Source organism: Nicotiana tabacum, chromosome 2 (assembly GCF_000715075.1).
Source record: "Nicotiana tabacum cultivar K326 chromosome 2, ASM71507v2, whole genome shotgun sequence".
NCBI lineage: Eukaryota > Viridiplantae > Streptophyta > Magnoliopsida > Solanales > Solanaceae > Nicotiana > Nicotiana tabacum.
The window spans coordinates 112,431,596-112,456,968 of NC_134081.1; the positions used below are offsets into that span (position 1 = coordinate 112,431,596).

Genomic DNA, 25,373 nt, shown 5'->3' on the forward strand with positions numbered 1-25,373 from the left:
GTATCGTATTGTAGTATACTGTATCGTTTTGATGTATACAATGTTTGGATATATTGTATTTTTTTGTCGTCGTTTCATGATATCATGAACCAATAATATGAATAATAAACTTACAATATTATAAAGAAAAAATAAGGTACAACGTAGAATTATTATATAAAAGTTAGGGTAAAGGATAAAATATGATTATTTAATAATAAGGAAGAGCATGATGAGAAAAAAAAAAGAAGGTAACGACGCGACCACACCAAAGCGGCCATTCCATAAAGTGACACTTTTCATCGTTACGTAACGACGGATTTAACGATACAATACAATAAAATTTAAATAACAATCAAAACAAACAAACATTGTATTTAAGTAACAACACAATACAATACAATACAATAAAATACAATACAAACAACAGTAACTTACTCAAATCGTGTATATAGTCGGAGCATCTAATTAACTACACAGAGACAACTCTAGTTTGGACGCAACCCAAGAAACATCAAGCTATAAAGTAAAATTCTCATGTTGCGATAGGATCAATTAGCACCATAGAGACGACGTCTTTCAAGTTATTTTTGGAAAATGTATAAGCATCTTCATCTTTATAAAAGAAATCTGCAACCCTTGTAAGGTTGAGCACTGGCATTAGCAAAACTCTTGGTACAGCTGTAGGTTTTAGGCATTCTCGATTCAAATCCTTCCATCTATTCTCTATTATTTTCCTAATTTCCATGTATGCTTCTTCTTTTGTGACACCATATTCATTCATGTAACATTCGATACCTGAAGCTACATCTCCTCTTTCAAGCTCTATCTGCATCCATAATATAATTGAAAAAAAAAAATTAAAATAAGAAGGAAACATTATTTCGGATTAAATCATACATCCTAATCCTTGAGCTATTATTTGCATGTACACTAATTTTCTTCAACTTTTTACTTGTGTATATGGAAAGAATATTTATACTATCACGTCACTTGAGAAGATAACTGTAGGGTACAAGTTAAATTACACTAATAGTATAAAAAGCATTTATACTGTCTGTATATAAAAGTAAGATCTTATTTATATATATTCAAGGATTGCACCAATAAATAACAAGACCTCATGTGTTACAAGATCGTTGAGCAATCTTGCAATTATACACGAAGCGACGAGAATTGTAGGTTCAGTTGATATCCAATCAAATGCCGCCTTAGTTGCTACCTCTCCCATGCCTAACCAAGAAGTAGTGGCAAGCAATAGGTAAGTGCTCGATGGAATTCCATTCTTTATATACTCCTCCATTGTTGGGACATTCATCCCATGATACCATTTGGCCTCTTGGAAGTAAGCCTTCAACAGCTTTTTCATCTGAAAGTTCATGGAATTTGGTTCACTGAGTTCAACTAAATCCAGTACTTTGACGCGATACGCAAATATATATGTGAATGGTTTACTAAAAATTGAATAAATATTAAAAGTTTAAACTCATATTTTCAAAGTAACCGAATTAAATGTCAGGTACTTAAGAGTTGAACCCATCAAGTTTTAATTTTTGCATCCATCTCCGAAGTTGTTCACTATTTTGTTACCTCAGTTATGGAATATTCGACTCCAAATGACTTATTATCATGATTTTCCAACTCTCTCTCCACTTCACGGTAAACATCAAGAAGAGCACGGTAAGAGAGCTTCATATACGGCGGTAACTCTTCTGAAGCATCAATGTTCCACCTACATTTATGTCAAATATCACATTCAGTCAAATTATATTCTACTGTGCAAAAGAGCATTGCTAAGTTCTTATTTTCTCTACCTAATGTTTTTCCCAGGGGTGTCAAATGAGCGAATTAGGCTGATTTTGGGCCGATCAAAACGGATTGAGTCAATAATTGGGCAGGTCAAGTGACCCGCCCGAAAATTAATTGGATTAAGATGGGCTAAAATTTGGGTCATAACCCAACTCGCCCAACTTTTAACAAGCTTTACTTAATTTGTGTTGTTTTCTTATGAATTGTATAATTACTAAATAAGAATTTTTTTCTTTTATTATGGTCATATATAACATATCAAACAAAAAATATTATTTTAAAGATATTTCGGTAAAGTTACTCATGGATCAATTTGGGCTAAAAATCAGCCCAACTTTAAATAAGTTAAGTTGAGTTAAATTGGGTCAAGATAGACTGAGCTCAATAAATGAGCGGGTCAACAATCATCCCAAACTTGGACGGGTTGGGCGGGTTATTTGGGCTTGAGCCAAATTTGACAGCCCTAGTTTTTCCAAATGTCGAAATATAAAGAAGTAAGCTATTGATGTGAGAAAATTAAAAAATTACCTTTCAATTGCCTTTGTGAGGAGAGTAAGTTCATCTAATGTGCCATATGTATCGTAAGTGTCATCCATAATTGAACAGAAGCATAACACTTTGGTTAGTATTTTTCTGGCAACGCTATACTGAGGCTCAAAGTATACACCTAAACTCCAGAAGTATAACTCAACTACTCTGTCTCTTGCAAAAGGTAGTGTCTCTGCTATTTCCGAATCTTTCCACCACCTAAAATGTAAAGTAATTGGAAGAGAAAATTTGATAAAGTAATTTAATCATATAAAAGTTGTTTACACTGTCAGTGAGTATAAAGTTAAATTTTGTAAAGTTAGGTTAGTGAATGTGTAGCTTGCCAGTTACCTTGTGATATCACATAGCTCCCTTTTATGCAACCTTTGCAAGATGTTGAAATCCAATTTAGCAACATTTAGTAACACTTCATTGCGTGATTCATCAACATTTAGTGCATCGCTCACTTGCATCACGAGAGAATTGCTCAATTTAGGCAACATTTGCTTCAAATGAGCGTTGGTGAAATTAACTGCTTCGTCCAGAATTCCTTCACCCTGTACTCTAAATTGGGCTGCTTCATACAAGCTCAACAATCCTTGCACGTCACTAACCAATGCTTTCTTATAATTTACTTGATCGTCAGTGAACTTCCTAAAAACATCTGCTCCGAAATAATTTTTATATTATCAGTACACAAAAGTTAACTCTTATTCAAAAAAGGACAAGGCTCCGGATGAGCAAACAAGCTTGAGTAACAATTGCATAAGTATAAAACTTATTTGCGCTATCATTGTAGCTAAACCTATTATAGTAGATTGGTTATCATTAATTTTAAATTAGCAATAAATATTCATTCTACAAATTTACCAGTTATAGCTATCTTATAAGTGATCTGATTGTGTTAATATCTTTTTTGCACTGACAACTTAAACTCATTGCATAATGTCAAGTAGGAGGAAGATTACTACCAGATGAAACATAATAACCATGTTGCCTAAGTAATCGAAAGCTTAGAGCAACAGCATGAAGGTCACTTTCATCAACTTGGCCAATCCATTTTTCATAACTAGTATAAATGTAAGCCAATGATTCCTCAATCTCATGTTCAAAATGGTACGCCAATCCAAGCAATTGGATTTTGTTGATTATGTCAAGCTTTTGCAAAGATTTGGAAGGAGCCATCTTTAGCATTTTTCTCACTTCTTCTTTTAGGTCCTCGTGCTCCTTCTCTTCCCATTCATTTGCTACCTACACGAGTAAATTTTGAAATTTGTTACTATGGAGTATATGTTAGTATTTTGGAAAGATGGATTAAGGCATATATAGTGTGTTCAAAACCCCGAAAAAGATGGTAAAAAAAGAGAGAGTAACTAAATCCAATTATACCAAGAGATCAGCATAGGCAAGAAAATGGTCTCCCCAGATAGTAGGATAATGATTGGCACTGCGCCGTGTGACCTCAGCCTCACCAGCAAACCCATCCATTTCTTCTTCTTTTGAAGGAGTAAAGGAAAAGAACCAAGATTGATCAATATAGGTGTTAGTGTGATATTAATGAACTCAAAAGGCGAACTTATGGTCACCGTGCCGTCAAAATTTATTCGCACCCAATGTTTACATCATAATTATGGTTTAGTCATAATTATGTTTGTGAAAATATATATCATGTATTTACTGGTTTGATATAAACACGTGATGCGAGTAATTAAGTTTCTGTTCTTAGGATGCATCCCCAAATAGATCCATTAACTTACTATTACAAGGGGATTATTCACATTTTTTGAAAGTGTGTGGATGTTAGAACATATTCCATACTTACTAGTAACTTTTTAATGTATGAACAAAATATAGCAATATAGGAGTAATGCTATACTTCTATGCAGAACAGCACTATTATATGAATTGCCCTTGATAAAGGAAAACAGGAACATACCTTTTAATTACCAGTTCTTGGCTCTTTGCCAAATGCAAAGTAGTGTGGCTTAGGCTCTGTAACTAGGCTTAAAAACTAAGAATGTAAATTAGGAAAGTTGTCTTTAGGTTACCCAGACACACACAACATGATTCCGTTAGTATTTATAAAGCTTCGTAATACCAATAAATATCATATACAAAGTATATCACTTTTAGTGGTCTATTTTTGAATTTGTACTCCCTTTAACAAAAAATAAATAAAGTATATAGTTTACAATTTTATCCATAATAATGATAGCATTTCCAAAAGTTTTGAGAAATGATTTGGAAAATGAGTAGTTAATGATAAAGGTAAAACAAGAAAAAATATTATTTTTCTCTTGATTTAGTATAGTAGATAAGTAGAAGTAAAAATATATTTTTCGTATAATAGGCAAATAAAAATGAACGGAAAGAGAATTAATTATTAACCGGAGGTCAATTAACGGCACCAATTTGATAATGGAGACTTCAAAAAGAAAAAAAGAGATTTGACCGATCCATATTATTTAATAGACTTATTTATCCATGCTAGAGAGGTTATCATTTAATTATATTTAAATATATAAATTAATGATAATTTAGGATACCATAATATTAGATATTTATCGAAAATAGTCTCTTTACTTTCAAAAGCTAGGCATAAGGATACGTACGCACTATCCTACTCAAACTTCACTTGTACCCCACTTGTACTTGTAAGTTTGTTATTGTTATCGTTATGATATTAATGCATTTAATAGGGAACAAATACAGATGCATCAGTTATTCCCTATCAGCTAACCCCCTCTCTCACGGAGTCCAGAACCTATTTGTGTTTTTTTTGGACAAGTGTGACGGAAATGTGTGTTTAAAAAAATGAGTGACCTTTCTATATATAGCGCTCTTTTAAAGAGCGCTATACTTTAACAGAGTTTTGGCCGTTAAAGTATAACGCTCTTTAAAAGAGCGCTATATATATATATATAATGCTCTTTATATATATAACGCCACTTTAAATCGCGCTATACAGGTGCATAGCGCGGTATATAAACGCGCTATGCCCGTTTTGTGGGCCCACAAATAAGTCTCTTGCGTTTAACTGACATAACAATAATTCAAATGGGTATAGTGCTGCCGGGCGGGATGGGATGCGTCTCAGGCCAGCGGCTGCATTGAAGCACACAGGCTGTGGGACACATTGATTTTTTTTTTGTATTTTATGTAAATAATAACAATAATTTTTTATGTTTACATAATATGTGCATTATGTTTTTATTTCCCTCGTTCCTTCTTTATTTTAATACTACAACACAAACATAAAACATAGCAACTTAACATAATTTAAATTCAGTACAACTAATGAAAATACATGACATGGGAAACATAAAGATAAAGTAGTACACTCAACACATACATGTTATTGTTTAGTCACTGCCGCCCATTATTATCTGCTCCAACCACTTAAATTTCTCTTCCATCTTATTTTTTTCTAATTCTGCCTCTTTCAGTTTCTCCTTTAACTCCGCAATTTCTTATTTATATTCTTTTTCATATTCACACTGTTTTAAGGTCAAATCATGAAGATACTGCAAAGATCGTTTGTAGCATTCCTACTTACAGGGTTCATCAATCCATACCTCAAAATTGCAAAAAGGTTCATCGGGAACCCTATAAAACTTGTTCACACACATCCAGTAGCGGCGTCCAACTTCACCTCATCCCAACAATCATTCATCATATATTTTTTGCTGCACTGGCACCTTAGTACATAAAGGAGTTCAGATATTTGTTAAAGCGTAAAAAAAAAACCTTGCTTTTATGAAAAGTTTTGCTATTGGTTATTGTTAAGCACAGAAAATAACTAGAATGCGTCCGTTATTTATAGGCAAGACAACACACATAACGTAGTATTTAACAGCGCTATTTAACCGCGCTATATATATTCACATAACGTAGTATTTAACCGCGCTATGCTTTGCGTGTTAAAGATTCTTTCGGATACAAAATAACTTTTTCTCAGACGCGCAGCTTTTCAGTTCGACAAGACAATACACATAACGTAGTATTTAACCGCGCTATATATATTCACATAATGTAGTATTTAACCGCTCTATATATATTCACATAACGTAGTATTTAACCGCGCTATATATATTCATATAACGTAGTATTTAACCGCGCTATATGTATTCACATATTTATCAAAAATCTACCTTTAACTCAACTATTTTTGAACTATATTTATCAAATATATTCACATATTTTTCCGTTTTTTAATCCAATACTATTTTTGATTACATGAATGGGAGGGAGAAATACATTAATTTACTCAACTAAAAAATATTAAATATCAATATGATTTAACAACAATGGAAACATAATTTTATTTGATACATCTTGCAACATAAACAAAACAACTACTTATTATAACATAAACTCAATGATAGTTGGGCACATTAGAAAAACACCCACCACGAGCTTGATTACCACTGCCACCCAAACCAGCCGAAGGACATTTTTAACGGTCGTGTCCTGTTTGCGAGCATATACCACATTTGCGTGCATGAACGGTATCGCTAACATCCATTTAATTCCGTATACGCGTTCTCTTCTGCACCTGTATTCGACGCAAATAGTCCTTGTTACACACCATTTTAAATGGTTCCGGTAACCAACACTCTAATAATACACAGTATTCCCAAAACTCGTAACATCATAAGTGTCACGACCCAAAATCCCACTAGTCGTGATGGCACCTAACCCAACCCGTTAGGTAAGCCAATTTCCATCTATCCAATTCCAATGAAATTAATTAAAAGAAAATATCTAAAACCAATACATCTCCCCAAGAACTGGTAGTACAAATCATGAGCTTCTAAGAATAGAGTATACAAAGCGAAAATGAAATAAATACATAGTCTGTTTGAATAATACATAAATAGAGCTTATATAAATCTAAGGTTACCCTGAACAAGAGGCAGCTATAACAGGAACGCAGGTACATCTTCAGATCCCGCAACCATCGAGCACAGCAACAACGTCAGCCAATATCTGCACACAATGTACAAAAGTGTAGTATCAGTATAACCGACCACATGTACTGAGTAAGTAACAAACCTAGCCGTAGGTTGAAAGTAGTGACGAGCTTCTACTGGTCCAAAACCACTAGTCCACAACAGTCCATAACAATATAAAGCAAATAGTATAAGAAGAAACACAGAGATAAAAATGCTCAGCCAAAATATGATTTCAAAAATAATAGTTCTTCCTTTCAAATACATCAGTGAAAACCCAAATCGTTTGCCGAAGTTGCCAAAAATATGAATAATTTGAGAACAATAATTCTTCCAAAAATCATTTCAATCGTAAATAAAATATATCATTTTCTTTCCCAGATAACCAGTGTAAAACAAATACATCACTATGCCCATCTGTCAACATGTGTGAAAAATCATGAATAATGTGATACCGTACAGCATGAGGAAAATACATCTCTATGCATATATGTCATGTATGCATGTCAATGCAATGTATCTCAGAGATTGCACTCATGTACTCACAGTCTCAAAGTACTCAATCTCATTGTCTCGCATTCTCTCTCACTGTGCTCAGCACACTCAATCACTCAGCGCTATACAATATCTGCTGCGCGTGCAGCCCGATCCCTGTTTATAGTCGACTGCGCTCACTAGGGGTGTACAGACTCATGAGGGGCTCCTACAGCCCAAGCGCTATAAGCACAGACAACTCACGTGCTGCACGGACAACTCGCGTGCTATAATATCATATCTGGATCCGCACGGACAACTCAGTGCTGCAAGGATAACTCATGTGCTATAATAATATCTGGATCCGCACGGCCAACTCACGTACTATAATAATATCTGGATTCGCACGGCCAACTCACGTGCTATAATAATATCTAGATCCGCACGGCCAACTCACGTGCAATAGTATAATATATAGATCCGCACGGCCAACTCACGTGCAATAGTATAATATATATATTCGCACGGCCAACTCACGTGCAATAGTATAATATATATAAAGCCAACATGGCCTGCTGCGGCGTGCAGCCCGATCCCAAAAATATCCTCACAATTAGGCCCTCGGCCTCCCTGAGTCATCAATCTCTCTAGTCTCTCTTTCATTGGCTCACAATGTCATGAGAATAGCCCAAAAATGATGATATGATGTATCAATAAATAATAACAGAGACTGAGATATGATATGCAATGAAATGAATATGACTGAGTATAAATTTTCATTTTAAAATAAATATTTCACAATAATATGACCTTTGTGGGTCCCAATAATACTGGCACATAGCCTCAACATGATTTTTAATATGCTTTTCAGCTCAATTTCTTTAACTCATAAAATCGCATGAAAAATACCAAGATCATTTAACTACAAACTTTCACATAAATAATTATGTCACAATTTCTATAGTGAACGCCCACATGCCCGTCACCTAGCATGTGCGTCACCTCCCAACAATTCATGAAATACATATATTCAGGGTTCATACCCTCAACTCCAAGATTAGAAGAGTTACTTACTTCGAACAAGCCAAATCCAATGCCGAGCAAGCTAAACAATGCTCTAGAAATTCCATTATGCGCGTATCAACTTACAAACGGCTCGAATCTAGTCAAAATAATTTGATTCAGCCCACAAAAATTATAAAAATTAATTCCATATCAAAATACTAATATTTTCCAAAAATCCGAAATTACGCTCCAAAAATCACCCTTGGGGCCCACATCTCGGAATCTGATAAAACTCACAAAATCCGAACCCCCATTCAACCACGAGTCCAACCATACCAAAATTACTCAAATCCGACCATAACTCGGCCTTCAAATCCTCAATTAAAGTCTATGAATTTTTCTACTATTTTCAACCCAAAACACTAATTTGTTGATAAAAATAATAATAGATTCGTGTAATTTAACCAAAACCGAGTTAGAATCACTTACCCCGTTGTTTCTCTTGAAAAGCTCCCGAAAATTGCCTCTTCCCGAGCTCAAATCCTCAAAAATTGCCTCTTCCCGAGCTCAAATCCTCAAAAATAGAGTCCCATTTTCAGAACTTAAACTCACTGCCCAGGCTTTTCTTCTTCACGAACGCGACAGGTCCCTCACGTTCGCGAAGCACAACTCGACTACCCAAAAATTTAACTCTTTGCGAACGTGACCGTGGCTTCGCGAACGCGAAACTTTGCAAATCTTACCCTTCGCGAACGCGACCACTACTTCGCGAACGCGAAGCTTTACCAGCTCAGACCTTCGCGAACGCGAACGCCACCTCGCGAACGCATAGAACAAGAACCCGGGGTCCCCAATCGCCTCACTCCTGTTCGTGAACGCGACACCTCTCACGCGTTCGCGATGCAAACACAGACCATACCTTTGCATTCGCGTCCTCCCCTTCGCGAATGCGAAGAACAAAACCACACACTCAAAAAACACTCTTCGCGAATGCGAGGGCCCACTCGCGAATGCGAGGGCCCACTCGCTAACGCGAAAGAGAAAAATCAGAAAAATGCAGCAACAGATATCAGCAATCTCACCAAGGCAAAAACTGATCTGTTAACCCCCCGGAACTCACCCCAGCCCCTCGGGACCTCAACCAAATATACCGACAAGTCCTAAAATATCGTACAGACTTAGTCGAACCCTCAAATCACCTCAAACAACGCTAAAACCATGAATTACACCCCAATTCAAGCCTAATGAACTTTAAAATTTCTAGTTTCTAGAAACGACTCCGGAACCTATCAATTCACGTCCGATTAACCTAAAATTTTGCACACAAGTCATAAATGACATAACAGAGGTATTTAAATTTTCAGAATCGGATTCCGACCCTGATAGCAAAATGTCAACCCCCCGGTCAAACTTCCCAAAAATTCAACTTTCGGCATTTCAAGCCTAATTCCACTACGGACCTCCAAATAATTTTTTGGACATGCCCCTAAGTCCAAAATTATCATACAGTGCTATTGGAATCATCAGAATTAAATTCTGAGGTCGTTTACACATAAGTCGACATCCAGTTACTATTTTAACTTAAGCTTTAAACCTTGGAATTAAGTGTTCCAATTCATTTTAAAACCTCACCGGACCCGAACCAATTGCCCCGGCAAGTCACACAACAACTGTAAAGACCAATTTGAGCAGTAAATGGGGAAACGAGGTTGTAATACTCAAAACGACTGGTCGGGTCGTTACATTCTCCCCCACTTAAACATACGTTCGTCCTCGAACGTGCCAAGAGTTGTTTCCAAGCCATTGAATCACTGTTCCATCTTACCACACACGTACTCGGGGGTGAACCCACGTCACCCTATTCCGCATAGGCTTGACTACACAATACAACTGAAAATCATTAATTTAACCTTAACCCATAAACCTTGGAGTTTAATTTCCAACCTTTAGAATTTCTTTTAAGATACAAATCTTACATTTACACATCGTATAAGTCCGAACAATTTGCATCGAGCTATAACTATAACCCCGTATATAATCAACCAATATATTACACAACTCGCATGCTCGTAGCACCATTCCTGATCACAGTGACTACTCCAAAACCACCCACATACTAGTATTAAACCCATATCGAACCAAACCTTATCCCAAAACCTTCGTACACTGTTGATAATAAAAGAAACACGCAGAATCTCGTAACCCCTTATCAGACCAACAAGTCATGGAGATCTCTCACCCCAACCGGAACCATAATCACTTTCTGAGCCGCCTTTTAATATTATACTCCCGAATATACAGAAATTAAACCTGATAGTACCCATTCCAGGTCCAATGACCTTATATTACTAAACATAATTGTTCCACAGACATACCGCACCAATATAACTCGGAGCCACAACTCGTGCCATCCGTGCACTAATACGCAACAATTCAAATGTACCCAGTCATGGAAAATGACTCAAATGAGAGAACTGCCCCGCCAGATTAACAAGTACCTCTGCAATGAAACGCTGAAAATTCATCATACACCGTAGAACCATCACCCGATTCTAATACGAGGTTCATATTATATACCCCGAGCCACCCTGCTCCAAATTAATAACGACGGAGAGGCAATTGACAAAAATACCACACAAAACCTGAAAGGACATAACCATTATGCTATCGATCATGTAATACCCAAATACTCATCACACTCAAATTTTGCTATAAAACTCAAATAGAACCGCACCATCTGTGCACATAACTAATGAATCACAACTCCTCGTAGAATAAAGGAGTAACTCACATATCATTTGATAACACGAATAAGTTCAACATCAACTGAATGACACATCCCTCAATAATAGCAGTATGGAACCAACCATTCCGGTTCGGTGTAGAATACACATCTTAATTGGGCCTATCAATGGACCCCCAAATAAACTCTGGTCACCCACAGTAGATAAATAACCCTCCAAAAATTCACCGCGACTAATTCATAATACATCTTATCATCTGACTAGCTTCGGCCATGACTTCACAGTCCGCAACCATGTACAATCTGCTCCTGAAACTCCCAAATTCCAAATTTATAGAACACGTAAATCACCATATTTGATTCCATCTCCACCGCCCGAATGCCTAACACCTCTCTCATACACGATCATCCCACGAAAAATACTTTAAAAGTTCTTCCGTGCCACTTGACAAAATTTGAATATCACAGTCTATCAACCATGTGAGTACCGCAATACTAATTTATACATCTGTAAGTCAAAATACAATGCGACTTCTGAAGTCCACTCCTTTCTTATACAACACCACTAATTTACATACCATTTTAGTTAGAAACCTTTCTCTTGCTTTTTTCTAGGAGGAAATCACAATACACAACACGTTCTCCACACCGGTAGAAACCATCAAGAATACTTTGGAATCCATTTGCACATAATCAAGCCCTTAAAACTAAATTCTTCTAACTCGACCAAGCCACGCAGGTCGCCAAGTCCAGGTGTATTGCCATAAAGCACCTGTAGAAAACCCCCACATCATAAGCACCCAAAGAACCGATCATATCCATTACCATACTGATCCAACCTACTACCCAGTTGTCCTATTTTCTCCGAGTCCCTTCTAAATTTGTCTTCAAATTGATACTTCTTCTTGCTAAAATACCATGATATTTAACCACAACTTATCCTACAAACCTTAGCATAGAACCACAATGCCCTACGGCACATAAGCAACTGTACTCTTCTTAAGCACCTTCAAAACTACTACAACTATAACCCTTACTCTGAAAATATCTTATGTGAATTTGAAATTGTTCTTCTTACCTTCCTTATATAAAAGTGTAGAATCCATACTCATATAGAATTCCCGTAAGTCCAGGCACCATCAAATAAAAATCTCAGATTTTAACCATACGCAAGTCCGGAAACTTTCTCAATTGCTATATATAATTCTCATACCTACTAGAATTTTCTCGGGAGTCACCCACTTTGCTCAAATTTTATTGCACCGCCCAAATGTGCCAAAAGACACGTACCCCTTTAGCACAACAACACTTAAAGAAGTAACTCTACTTTAACACCACCTATAAAATTCATACTTCGTGCGCACTACATCATTCACCCATAACAACTCACTCTTCCCACGATTTTCATATACTCATAAAGTACAATATAACCTGTATCCAAAGATTCATTTACTCAAGTCATTCTCGAACTCCATCTCTGCAAGTCATAACTAATCCACAAGTATGCCTCAGACCAAAACTAAAATTTAATATATAACCATGAAATTAAGCCGTCTGCAGCAGGCTCCCCCACTTGGCTCAAAGCCATAAATTTAAACACTCCATAACTCACAATACCCATACCCTATTACTGTCATAATACCGTAGTCAGTATCACAAAATATTTCTCAAGCTCATGCAATGCCAATCATAAAAATACCCCAAATCATCTACTAAGCTCGCAATCATTCTCTTGACACTCAAGTCAACTTTCTCAGCCAGATTCAAATTCAAATCTCCACACATACGCCCTGCTGGCGGAAAAGTAACTCTCCACTCATATATAAGGAACACACCTACGTAGATTACTCTCCAGGAGATAACTCACCTCCCTAGCCTCAAATTGGCATCTTCTTATATCTTTTCGCAGTCACAATTACTATGCAATCACTTAGTCAATCTAAGTCCAAACTCATTATCCAGACATGAGCATTTAATTTACCCCAAAATTTAACAATATGAAAGATCCTTCAAAACATTCATACCCGAGACTGTACGTCACATTAAAACAAAAATCAAGCACCCAATGGCCATTTCTTTACATTTCAAGAAAATACTTCTCGTCACATTCAAATCGTCTTAACACATCCCGCGGTCACATCATACCCATCATACCGCCATTTCACCGCTAATTGAGCCACAATTTCCACTGTAGGGTCATTACCGGACATATGAGTCCAATTGTACAAGTTATAACTGAAGCTGCCGAGCTTAAACTGCGGTCTAACCATGGCCTCAAGTCCTCCAGACTGGCCCATCACCAAAACATAAAATTCACATCTCGCACATCATCCCTGAAATCACAAGCCGGCGATACACAACTAATACTAAGCGCTCATGTGCACATACGAATACGTGGAAGGAATTCAAAGAATTATGTCCCAAGCTAAATCAATCCCGTCCTAAAATATAATACGAACTTAGTCGATGCCTCAAATCACATCAAACAACAATTAAAATATGAATCACACCCCAATTCAGGCTTAAATGAAACTATCGAATTCCAACTTCTACATTCGATGCCAAAACCTATCAAATCAAGTCCGATTGACTTCATATTTTTCACACAAGTCATAAATGATATAACGGACCTATTCAAATTTCCAGAATTAGATTCCAACCCTGATATCCATAAAGTAAACTCCCGGTCAAACTTCCATACCTTCCATTTCCAACTTTCGCCATTTCAAGCCAAAATCAACGACAAACTTCCAAATAAATATCCGGACACACTTCTAAGTCCAAAATTACCAAACAGAGCTATTGGAACCATCAAAACTCCATTTCGGAGTTGTTTGCACAAAATTCAAACTTCGGTCAACTCTTTTCACTTAAGTTTCAAAAATGAGAATTGTTCTTTCAATTTAATCCCATATCATGCGAAAACCAAACTCGACCATTGTCACGACCCGAAATTCCCACCGTCGGGACCGTGACGGCGCCTAATATTTCACTTGCTAGGCAAGCCAATGTTAGAGAATCATTTAAACCAATTCTTATTCCATTCAGTAAATAACAACAATTAGCTAAGATGAATATATAATAAGTGCGGAATAATATAAAAACTATATTAATTACTACCACCCGGATCTGGAGTCACAATTCACTAGCATTCTAGAATTTACTACAAGTGATAGTCTGAAAGAAATACAACTGTTGGAATGAAAGAAATAGTAAAACAAAAGGATAGGCAGGGACTTCAAGGTCTATGAGCGCCGACAGATCTACCTTGAGTCTCCAGATAGCGGGTCCAACAACTAAAATCTTGATCAACCCGAGCCGGTACCAAAATCTACACAGAGAGTGCAGAGTGCAGTATTAGTACAACCGACCCCATGTACTGGTAAGTGTCGAGCCTAACCTCGACGAAGTAGTGACGAGGCTAAGGCAAGGCACCTACAAATCAACATGTACAGTTTAACAATGTATATAAAAATAACAGTAATGAAGAATTTGACACGAGATATCGGGAGGGGGAAACATGCTGGGGGAAATACGAGATAAAGAACTACAACAGAATGATAACTGGAACAACCAATATATTATGAATCAACAGGAACACGAATACAGTAAAGGAAAAATGCATGGCATCACCCTTCGTGCTTTTACTCTCAATCTCACCATAGATCAATAGAAACGGCACGACATCACCCTTCATGCATTAACTCTCATAATATGGCACAGCATCACCCTTCGTTCATTAACACTCACAATATGGCACGGCATCACCCTTCGTGCTTTTACACTCACAATATGACACGACATCACCCTTCATGCTTTTACACTCACAATATGGCACGACATCACCCTTCGTGCATTAACACTCTCCCTTACCATAATGCAATGCATAAATAACAACAGGGAGATAGAATAACAAGTACTCGTCACCTTACATATACGCTGCTCACATGAATTTCACATAGAAAATAGTCTAAAGTTCCTAATTCCCTCAAGTCAGGGTTAGACGCAACACTTACCTTACTCCGAAGGCCACTTAATTCTCAATCACAGCTTTTCCTCTTGAATTCACCTCCAAACCACACGTATCTATTCAAAAATGACTCAATAATATCAAATATTGCTAAAGGAATCAATTATATTGTATAAATTAAACTTTCCAAATTTTTCTCCAAAAAGTTAAAAATCGACCCCGGGCCCGCTTGCTCAAAACCCGAGGTTAGAACCAAAATCCATTTACTCATTCACCCCCGAGCTCGGATATATAATTGGTTTTATAATCCGACCTCAAATTGAGGTCTGAATCCCCAATTATCCGAAATCCGTAGTTTCTACCCTAACCCCTAATTCTACCATGAAAACTCTAGATTTTAGGTAGATAATTCATAAAATGTAATGGGTAATTGAAAGAAAATGGCTTAGATTCATTTACCAACACTTTGGAGAAGAAAACAACTCTTGAAAATCACCTCTAGTCCGTTTGGTTTTTGAGAAAATGAAATAAATGGCCAATTCCCGTTTTTGGATTCTGTTAAGTGCTGGGCGACAGTGTTCATCGCGTTCTTGAGAACACTATCGCGTTCGCGAAGGGTATAAGCTGCCAAGCCTTCGCGTTCGTGAGACCTTGTTCGCGTTCACGTAGGCTACCCCCTGGCCTTCGCGTTCGCGATGAAGGAAAGACTGACTCCCCCCCCCCCAGTGCCTAACACTACACGTTCGCATGGTGCTTGTCGCATTTGTGAAGGGTAACACCCCCATCGCTTCGCATTCACAACCAAGCCTTCACGTTCACGAACAAGAAAATTCCGGCCTCATTAGTTTACTCTTCGCGGTCGTAAGAGTACCTTCACGAATGCGAAGAAGGACATGCCAGAACATCAGAATCTGCAGAAAACCAGATTTTCCAAAGTCCAAACATCCCGTGGCCTATCCGAAACTCACCCGAGCCCTCGGGGCTCCAAACCAAACATGCACACAAGTCTAAAAACATCATATGAACTTGCTCACGCGATCAAATCGCCAAAATAACACCTAAAACTACGAATATAGCACCAAATCAATTGTAAATTCTCAAGAACACTTTAAAATTCCTATTTTCTCAATTGGACATCCGAATCATCTCAAATCAACTCCGTTTCTTACCAAATTTCACAGACAAGTCTTAATATTATAATGAACTTGTACCGAGATCCGAAACCAAAATACGGACCCGGTACTAACAATGCCAAACATTAATCAATTCTTAAAAACAAATAATTTTTAGACTTTTAATTCATAACTCGAGCTAGGGACCTCCGAATTCGATTCCGGGCATACGCCCAGGTCCCATAATCCGATACGGACCCACCGGGACCGTCAAAATACGGAGTCAACTAAAATTAACTTTTAAGGCAAAAATTCTTATTTTCATCAATTTTTCAACATAAAATTCTTCCGAAAACACGCCCGGACTGAGCATGCAAATCGAGGAGGGTAAAAATGAGATTTTTAAGGCTTAAGAGCATAGAATCAAGTTCTAAAACATAAGATGACCTTTTGGGTTATCACATTCTCCACCTCTAAAACAACCGTTCGTCCTCGAACGGACATAGAAAAGTACCTGAGCTGGTAAAAAGGTGGGGATATCTCCTACGCATATCGGACTCGGACTCCCAAGTGGCTGCCTCAATAGGCTGACCTCTCCTTTGCACTCGAACTGAAGGGTAACTCTTTGATCTTAACTGGCGAATTTGTCGGGCTAGAATAGCCACCGGCTCCTCCTCGTAAGCCAAATACTTGTCCAACTGGACAAAGATGAAATCTAACACATGGGACGGATCGTTGTGATACTTTTGAAGCATGGACACATGGAATACCGGATGCCAAAAAGAAAGAAGGGATAGCCTTAACATACCTGGAGTAGGGAAAATCCGTATGATATTCTTGGAAAAGGTTGCACCGTATTCCTTTAGAACCGCAAAATTTTATGTTGCTAAGGTTCTAATAATTCTCGCTGGAATTGATTTGGTCGCAAGAATTTTTGTTGGATTGAGTTTTAGCGTCTGTTTTTGAAATGGTTTGAATTATAAAAAAGGTATATTATTTTCTTACTTTATTATTTTATGTCCAAATGAAATGAAACCAAGACTTAGTCATAAGTCTTATGAACAACTTCTAAACTAGGTGGCAACGCAAGCCTGTAAGCCACCTCTCCCACCCTCTCTAGAATCTCAAAAGGTCCGATATACCTAGGGCTCAACTTGCCCTTCTTTCCGAACCTCATTACATCCTTCATGGGTGATACCCGAAGCAACACTCTCTCCTCGACCATGAATGCAACATCACAAACTCTACGGTCGGCATAACTCTTCTACCTGGACTGAGCTGTGCGAAGTCGATCCTGAATAATCTTGACCTTATCCAAGGAATCCTGTACTAAGTCTGTTCCCAACAACCGAGCCTCTCCCGGCTCGAACCACCCAACTGGCGTTCGGCACTGCCTACCATATAATGCCTCATAGGGAGCCATATGAATGCTCGACTGGTAGCTGCCGTTGTAGGCAAACTCTACAAGGGGAAAGAACTGATCCCACGATCCTCCGAAGTCTATAAGACAAGCACGGAGCATATCCTCCAAGATCTAAATAGAGCGCTCAGACTGTCCGTCCGTCTGAGGATGAAACGTTATCTTCAACTCAACCCGCGTACCTAACTCACATTGTATTTCCCTCCAGAAGTGCGAGGTGAACTGCGTACCTCGATCATAAATGATAGACACGGGCACACTGTGAAGACGGACGATCTCACGAATGTAAATCTCTTCCAACCGCTCCGAAGAATAGGTAACTTCCACAGGAATGAAGTGCGCTGACTTGGTCAGCCTGTCCACAATGAGCTAAACTATATCGAACTTCCTCTGAGTCCGTGGGAGTCCAACAAAAAAATTCATAGTGATACGCTCCCACTTCCACTCAGGAATCTCTATCTTCGGAAGCAAACCGCCAGGTCTCTAATGCTCACACTTTACTTGCTGGAAATTTAGACACCGAGCTACATATGCAATTATATCTTTCTTCATTCGCCTCCACCAATAATGCTGCCGCAAGTCCTGATACATCTTGGCGGTGCCCGGATGGATAGAGTACCGGGAACTGTGGGCCTCCTCAAGAATCAACTCACAAAGTCCATCCACATTAGGCGCACAAATACGACCCTGCATCCTCAAAACTCCGTCATCTCCAACAGTAACCTGCTTGGCACCACCGTGCCACACTATATCTCTACGGACAAGTAAATGAGGATCGTCATCTTGCCAATCTCTGATGCGCTCAAACAAAGAAGACCGAGCAACTGTACAAGCTAGAACACGGCTGGGCTAAAAAATATCCAACCTCATGAACTGGTTGGCCAGGTCCTGAACATCCAATGCAAGCGGTCTCTCACCAACTGGAATATAAGCAAGGCTACCCATACTACCTGACTTTCTACTCAAAGCATCGGCCACAACATTGGCCTTCTCGGGATGATACAATATGGTGATATCATAGTCTTTCAATAGTTCGAACCACCTCCTCTGCCTCAAATTGAGTTCCTTCTGCTTGAACAAATACTGCAAGCTCCGATGATCCGTGAATACCTCACATGGAACGCCGTAAAGATAGTGCCTCGAAATCTTCAGCACATGAATAATGGATGCCAGCTCTAGATCATGAACAGTGTAACTCTTCTCGTGAACCTTCAGCTGCCGCGAAGTAAATGCAATAACCTTGCCACCATGCATCAATACCGCACCCAGACCAATACGATATGCGTCACAATATACCGCATAAGATCCTGAACCTGTGGGTAACACCAATACCGGTGCCGAAGTCAAAGCTGTCTTGAGCTTTTGGAAGCTCGCCTCACACTCGTCTGACCACCTGAACAGGGCACCCTTCTGGGTCAACCTGGTCAACGGGGCTTCTATGGATGAAAACCCCTCTACAAATCGATGGTAGTAGCCCGCCAAACCCAGGAAACAACGGATCTCTGTAGCTGATGTGGGTCTAGGCCAGTTCTGAACTGCCTCTATCTTCCTAGGATCCACCTGAATACCCTTTGATGATACAACGTGACCTAAGAAAGCAACTGAACTCAACCAAAACCCGCATTTTGAGAACTTAACATATAACTAGCTGTCTCTCAGAGTCTAAAGAACTATCTGAAGGTGCTGCTCGTGCTCCTCTTGGCTGTGGGAGTAGACCAAGATATCATCAATAAACACAATCACAAAGGAATCCAAGTAGGGCTTGAACACCCGGTTCATCAAATCCATGAATGTTGTTGGGGCATTTGTCAGCATAAATAACATAACTAGAAACTCATAATGCCCATACCGAGTCCGAAAAGCTATCTTATGGACATCGGATGCCCTAATCCTCAACTGATGGTAGCCAGATCTCAAATTAATCTTCGAAAACACCTGGGCACCCTGAAGCTGATCAAATAAATCATCAATCCTCGGCAATGGGCACTTGTTCTTGATGGTGACTATGTTCAACTGCCGATAATCTATACACATCCTCATCGATCCATCTTTCTTCTTCACAAACAACACAGGTGCACCTCGAGGTGAGACACTAGGTCTAATGAAGCCCTTATTAAGCAAATCTTGTAATTGTTCCTTCAATTCTTTCAACTCTGGCAGTGCCATGGGGTATGGCGGAATGGAAATGAGCTGAGTGTCTGGAGCCAAATCAATGCAGAAATCAATATCCCTGTCGGGTGGCATCCCCGGCAGGTCTGCAGGAAACACCTCTGGAAACTCACGAACAACCGGCACTGAATCGATGGAAGGAACCTCCGTACTAGAATCGCGGACATAAGCCAAATAAGATAGACACCCCTTCTCGACCATATGCCGAGCCTTCACATAAGAGATAACCCTGCTGGTAGAATAACCAAGAGTCCCCCTCCACTCTAATCGAGGCAACCCCTGCAAGGCTAAGGTCACCGTCTTGGCGTGACAATCTAATATAACATGGTAAGGTGACAGCCAATTCATACCAAGTATGACATCAAAATCAACCATACCGAGAAGTAGAAGATCTACACGAGTCTCAAGACTCCCAATGGTAACCACACACGAACGATAAACACGGTCTACAATAATAGCATCCTCCACTGGCGTGGACACATACACAGGAGAACTTAAAGAATCACGGGGCACAACCAAATATGAAGCAAAATAGGATGACACATAGGAGTAAGTAGATCCCGGATCAAATAGAACTGAAGCATCTCTACTGTAAACTGAAACAGTACCTGTGATAACAGCGTCAGATGACTCAGCCTCAGGCCTGGCTGGAAAATCATTACACCGGGGCTGGGCCCCACCACCTGAACTACGTCCATGGGACGGTCTCTTGCTGGCTGGTCTCCACCTCTAACGGCCTGACCTCTACCTCTAACAGTCTGGCCTCTACCTCTAGCTTCCTGACCCCTGCCTCTGGCTGGTTGAGCAGGTGGTGCAGTAACTGGTGCCGCCATGGCACGAGAACTCTAATACTGTGAGTTGCCCGTTGCCCGAGGGCAAAATCTAGCAATGTGCCTCGGATCACCACAAGTATAACATAACCTCGGCTGCTGTGACTCCTGACCCTGAAACTGACCATGTCAACCTGAGTAACCACCTTGATAACTTTGGAGTGAAGGTGCACTAATAGGAGCTGATGATACACTGTAGGCTAGCTGGTTGGAATAAGGCATATGAGGACCACGACCACCCGAGGCACTGTGGGATGCCTGGAGTGCTGAATAAAATGGCCTGGGAGGATGACCTCTACCAAAAGTACCCCTGCCTCTAGATGAGGCACCACTGAACTCATCGGCGTAACGAGGTCTCTTGTCAGACCCCTGACCTGCCTGAGCGAGAACCATATCGACTCGTCTGGTGACATTAGCAGCTGCCTGAAAAGAAATTTCACTCCAGTCTCCTTAGCCATCTGCAATCTGATAGGCTGAGCAAGTCCATCAATACACCTCCTCACCCTCTCTCTCTCGGTGGAAAGCAGAAGAATAGCATGATGGGCCAAGTCCACAAAAAGGGTCTCATACTGAGTAACAGTCATACTGCCCTACTAGAGATGCTCAAACTGACGATGATGCTCCTCTCTCAGTGTGATAGAGAGAAACTTCTCTAGAAAGAGCTGAGAGAACTGGTCCCAAGTAAGAGCAGGCGACCCAGTTGGTCTGGTCAACAAATAATCTCTCCACCATTTCTTGGCGGAACCAGTCATCTGAAATGCAGTAAAATCGACCCCATAGGTCTCCACTATACCCATGTTCCGTAAAACCTCGTGACAGCTGTCAAGATACTCCTGGGGATCCTCTGAAGGAGCACCACTGAAGTGAATAGGGAAGAGCTTGGTAAACCTGTCCAACATCCACAAAGCCTCAGAAGACATAGCTGGCCCATCTCCGACCTGTGTTGCAACAACCGGCTGAACTACTCCGACTGGCTGGGCTGCTGGAGCCTAATACTGGGGAGCTATCTGCTCCGGAGCGGGAGTAGTGGGAGTCTGAGCTCCTCCTCGAGCCTCAGAGACTGCTGGTGCCATGGGAAATGTGCCCGTCTGGGCCACACTCTCCATAAGGCCCACCAAACGGACCAAAGCGTCCTGAAGTACTAGGGTGGCAATGAACTCCTCCGGAACCTGAGCTGGTCTGGCAGGAACAATCTGGGCTGGAACCTCCTCGCCAAGCTCTATCTGAGGCTCCACTGCTCGGGCTCTAGGCTGAGCCCTGCCTCTACCTCGGCCTATGGCACGGCCTCGGCCTCGACCTCTGCCCCGCGTAGGAGCTGCCATTGGAGGCTCTGGCTGATGCTTAGCTGAAGAAACGGTACGTGTTCTCGCTATCTGTGAGAGAATGAGGGTAGAAGAGTTCAATTAGTATTGAGAAAACAACATCGCACGATAGAGAAGAATAGAAGTGAAATTTGCTCCTAAACTTCATAGCCTCTAGAAGATAAGCACAGACGTCTCCGTACCGATCCTCAGACTCTACTAAGCTTACTCGTAAATCATGAGACCTAGGCAACCTAGTGCTCTGATACCAACTTGTCATGACCCAGAATTCCCACCGTTGGGACCGTGATGGTGCCAAACATTTCACTTACTAGGCAAGCCAACGGTAGAGAATCATTTAAACCAATTCTTATTCCATTCAGTAAATAACAGTAATTATCTAAGATGAATATATAATAAGTGTGGAATAATATAAAAACTATATTAATTAGTACCACCCGGATCTGGAGTCACAATTCACGAGCATTCTAGAATTTACTACAAGTGATAGCCTTAAAGAAATATAACTGTTTGAATGAAAGAAACAATAAAATAGAAGGATAGACGGGGACTTCAAGGTATGTGAATGCCGACAGATCTACCTTTATTCTTCGAATAGCGGGTCCAACAACTAAAATCTCGATCAACCCTAGTCGGTACCAAAATTTGCCCAGAGAGTGCAGAGTGCAGAATCAGTACAACCGACCCCATGTACTGGTAAGTGTCGAGCCTAACCTCGACGAAGTAGTTACGAGGCTAGGGCAAGGTACCTACAAATCAGCATATACAGTTTAACAATGTATATACAAATAACAATAATGAAGAATTTGACAGGAGATATCGGGAGGAGGAAACATGCTGGGGGAAATACGAGATAAAGAGCTATAGCAGAATGATAACTGGAACAACCAATATATTGTGAATCAACAGGAACTCGAATACAGTAAAGGAAAAATGCACAGCATCACCCTTCGTGCTTTTACTCTCAATCTCACCATAAATCAATAGAAACGACACAGCATCACCCTTCGTGCATTAACTCTCATAATTTGGCACGACATCACCCTTCGTGCATTAGCACTCACAATATGGCACGACATCCCCCTTCGTGCTTTTGCACTCACAATATGGCACGGCATCACCCTTCGTACTTTTACACTCACAATATGGCACATCATCACCCTTCGTGCATTAACACTCTCCCTTATCATAATGCAATGCATAAATAACAACAGAGAGATAGAATAACAAGTACAAGCCTTACTTCAACATTTGGTTCCACAATATCAATCTCAACTTTGAAAAAAAATACTCAATTATCACCAGAGAATCCGAAATCATGATAAGAACGATCAATTTAACAACACTAGTCTAAACATGTAACAATTTGGCATATATAAGAGACAATATAAGAAAAACGGAAGAAACATGGAAAGCAGGTAAATTGGCGGCGCATAAGTACTCGTCACCTCACATATACGCCGTTCACATGAATTTCACAAAGCAAATATTCTAAGATTCCTAATTCTCTCAAGTCAAGGTTAGACACAACACTTACCTTGCACCGAATGCCACTTAATTCTCAATCACAACATTTTCTCTAGAATTCACTTCCAAACCACACGTATCTATTCAAAACTGACTCAATAATATCAAATATTGCTAAAGGAATCAATTATATTGCATAAATTAAATTTCTCAAATTTTCCTCCAAAAAGTTAAAAATCGACCCGGGCCTGCTTGGTCAAAACCTGAGGTTCGAACCAAAATTTATTTACCCATTCATCCCCGAGCCCGAATATATAATTGGCTTTGGAATCTGACCTCAAATTGAGGTCTAAATCCCCAATTTTCCGAAATCCCTAGTTTCTACCCTAACCCCTAATTCTACCATGAAAACTCTAGATTTTAGGTTGATAATTCATAAAATGCAATGGGTAATTGAAAGAAAATTGTTTAGAATCACTTACCAACACTTTGGGGAAGAAAACAACTCTTGGAAATCGCCTCTAGTCTGTTTGGTTTTTGAGAAAATGAAATAAATGGTCAATTCCTATTTTTGGATTCTGTTAAGTGCTGGGCGACAATGTTCATCGCGTTCGCAAGAACACTGTCGCGTTCGCGAAGGGTATAGGCTGCCAAGCCTTCGTGTTCGCGAGACCTTTGTTCGCGTTCATGTAGGCTACCCCCTGGCCTTCGCGTTCGCGAGATATTGTTTGCGTTCACGATGAAGGATCGCGTTCGCGAAGGGTAACACCCCCATCGCTTCGCGTTCTAGACCATGCCTTTGCGTTCACGAAGAAGAAAATTTCGGCCTCATCAGTTTACTCTTCGCGTTCGCGAGAGTACGTTCGCGAACGCGAAGAAGGACATGCCAGAACATTAGAATCTGCAGAAAACCAGATTTTCCAAAGTCCAAACATCCCGTGGCCTATCCGAAACTCACCCGAGCCCTCGGGGCTCCAAACCAAACATGCACACAAGTCTAAAAATATCATACCAACTTGCTCGCGCGATCAAATCGTCAAAATAACACCTAGAACTACGAATTTAGCACCAAATCTAATGAAATTCTCAAGAACACTTTAAAATTCCTATTTTCTCAACTGGACATCCGAATCACGTCAAATCAACTCCGTTTCTCACCAAATTTCACAGAAAAGTCTTAAATATTATAATGAACCTGTACCGGGCTCCGAAACCAAAATACTGACCCGGTACTAACAATGCCAAACATCAATCAATTCTTAAAAATAAATAATTTTCAGACTTTTAATTTTCATCAAAAAATCATAACTCGAGCTCGGGATCTCCGAATTCGATTTCGGGCATACGCCTAGGTCCCATAATTCGATACGGACCCACCAGGACTGTCAAAATACCGATCCGGGCCCGTTTACAAAAATATTGACCGAAATCAACTAAAATCAACTTTTAAGGCAAAAATTCTTATTTTCATCAATTTTTTAACATAAATATTTTCCGGAAACACGCTCGGACTGCGCACGCAAAACGAGTAGGATAAAAATAAAATTTTTAAGACTTAAGAGTGCAAAATCGAGTTCTAAAACATAAGATGAC

At 39.7% G+C, this 25,373-nt stretch overlaps 1 protein-coding gene across 1 annotated transcript; it reads right to left on the reverse strand.

The window, feature by feature from the left end:
• Nucleotides 1–412: 412 nt before the first annotated feature.
• Nucleotides 413–4,392, reverse strand: LOC107803193 (sesquiterpene synthase 15b-like). Its single transcript, XM_075229541.1, has 8 exons — nt 4,253–4,392; nt 3,706–3,812; nt 3,288–3,567; nt 2,668–2,980; nt 2,317–2,535; nt 1,570–1,711; nt 1,100–1,348; nt 413–808 (listed from the first exon to the last, which is right to left on the reverse strand). Exons 2-8 carry the CDS (start codon nt 3,802–3,804, stop codon nt 515–517), a joined length of 1,596 nt encoding a protein of 531 aa, XP_075085642.1. The 5' UTR covers nt 3,805–3,812; nt 4,253–4,392; the 3' UTR covers nt 413–514.
• Between the last annotated feature and the right edge of the window lie 20,981 nt (nt 4,393–25,373).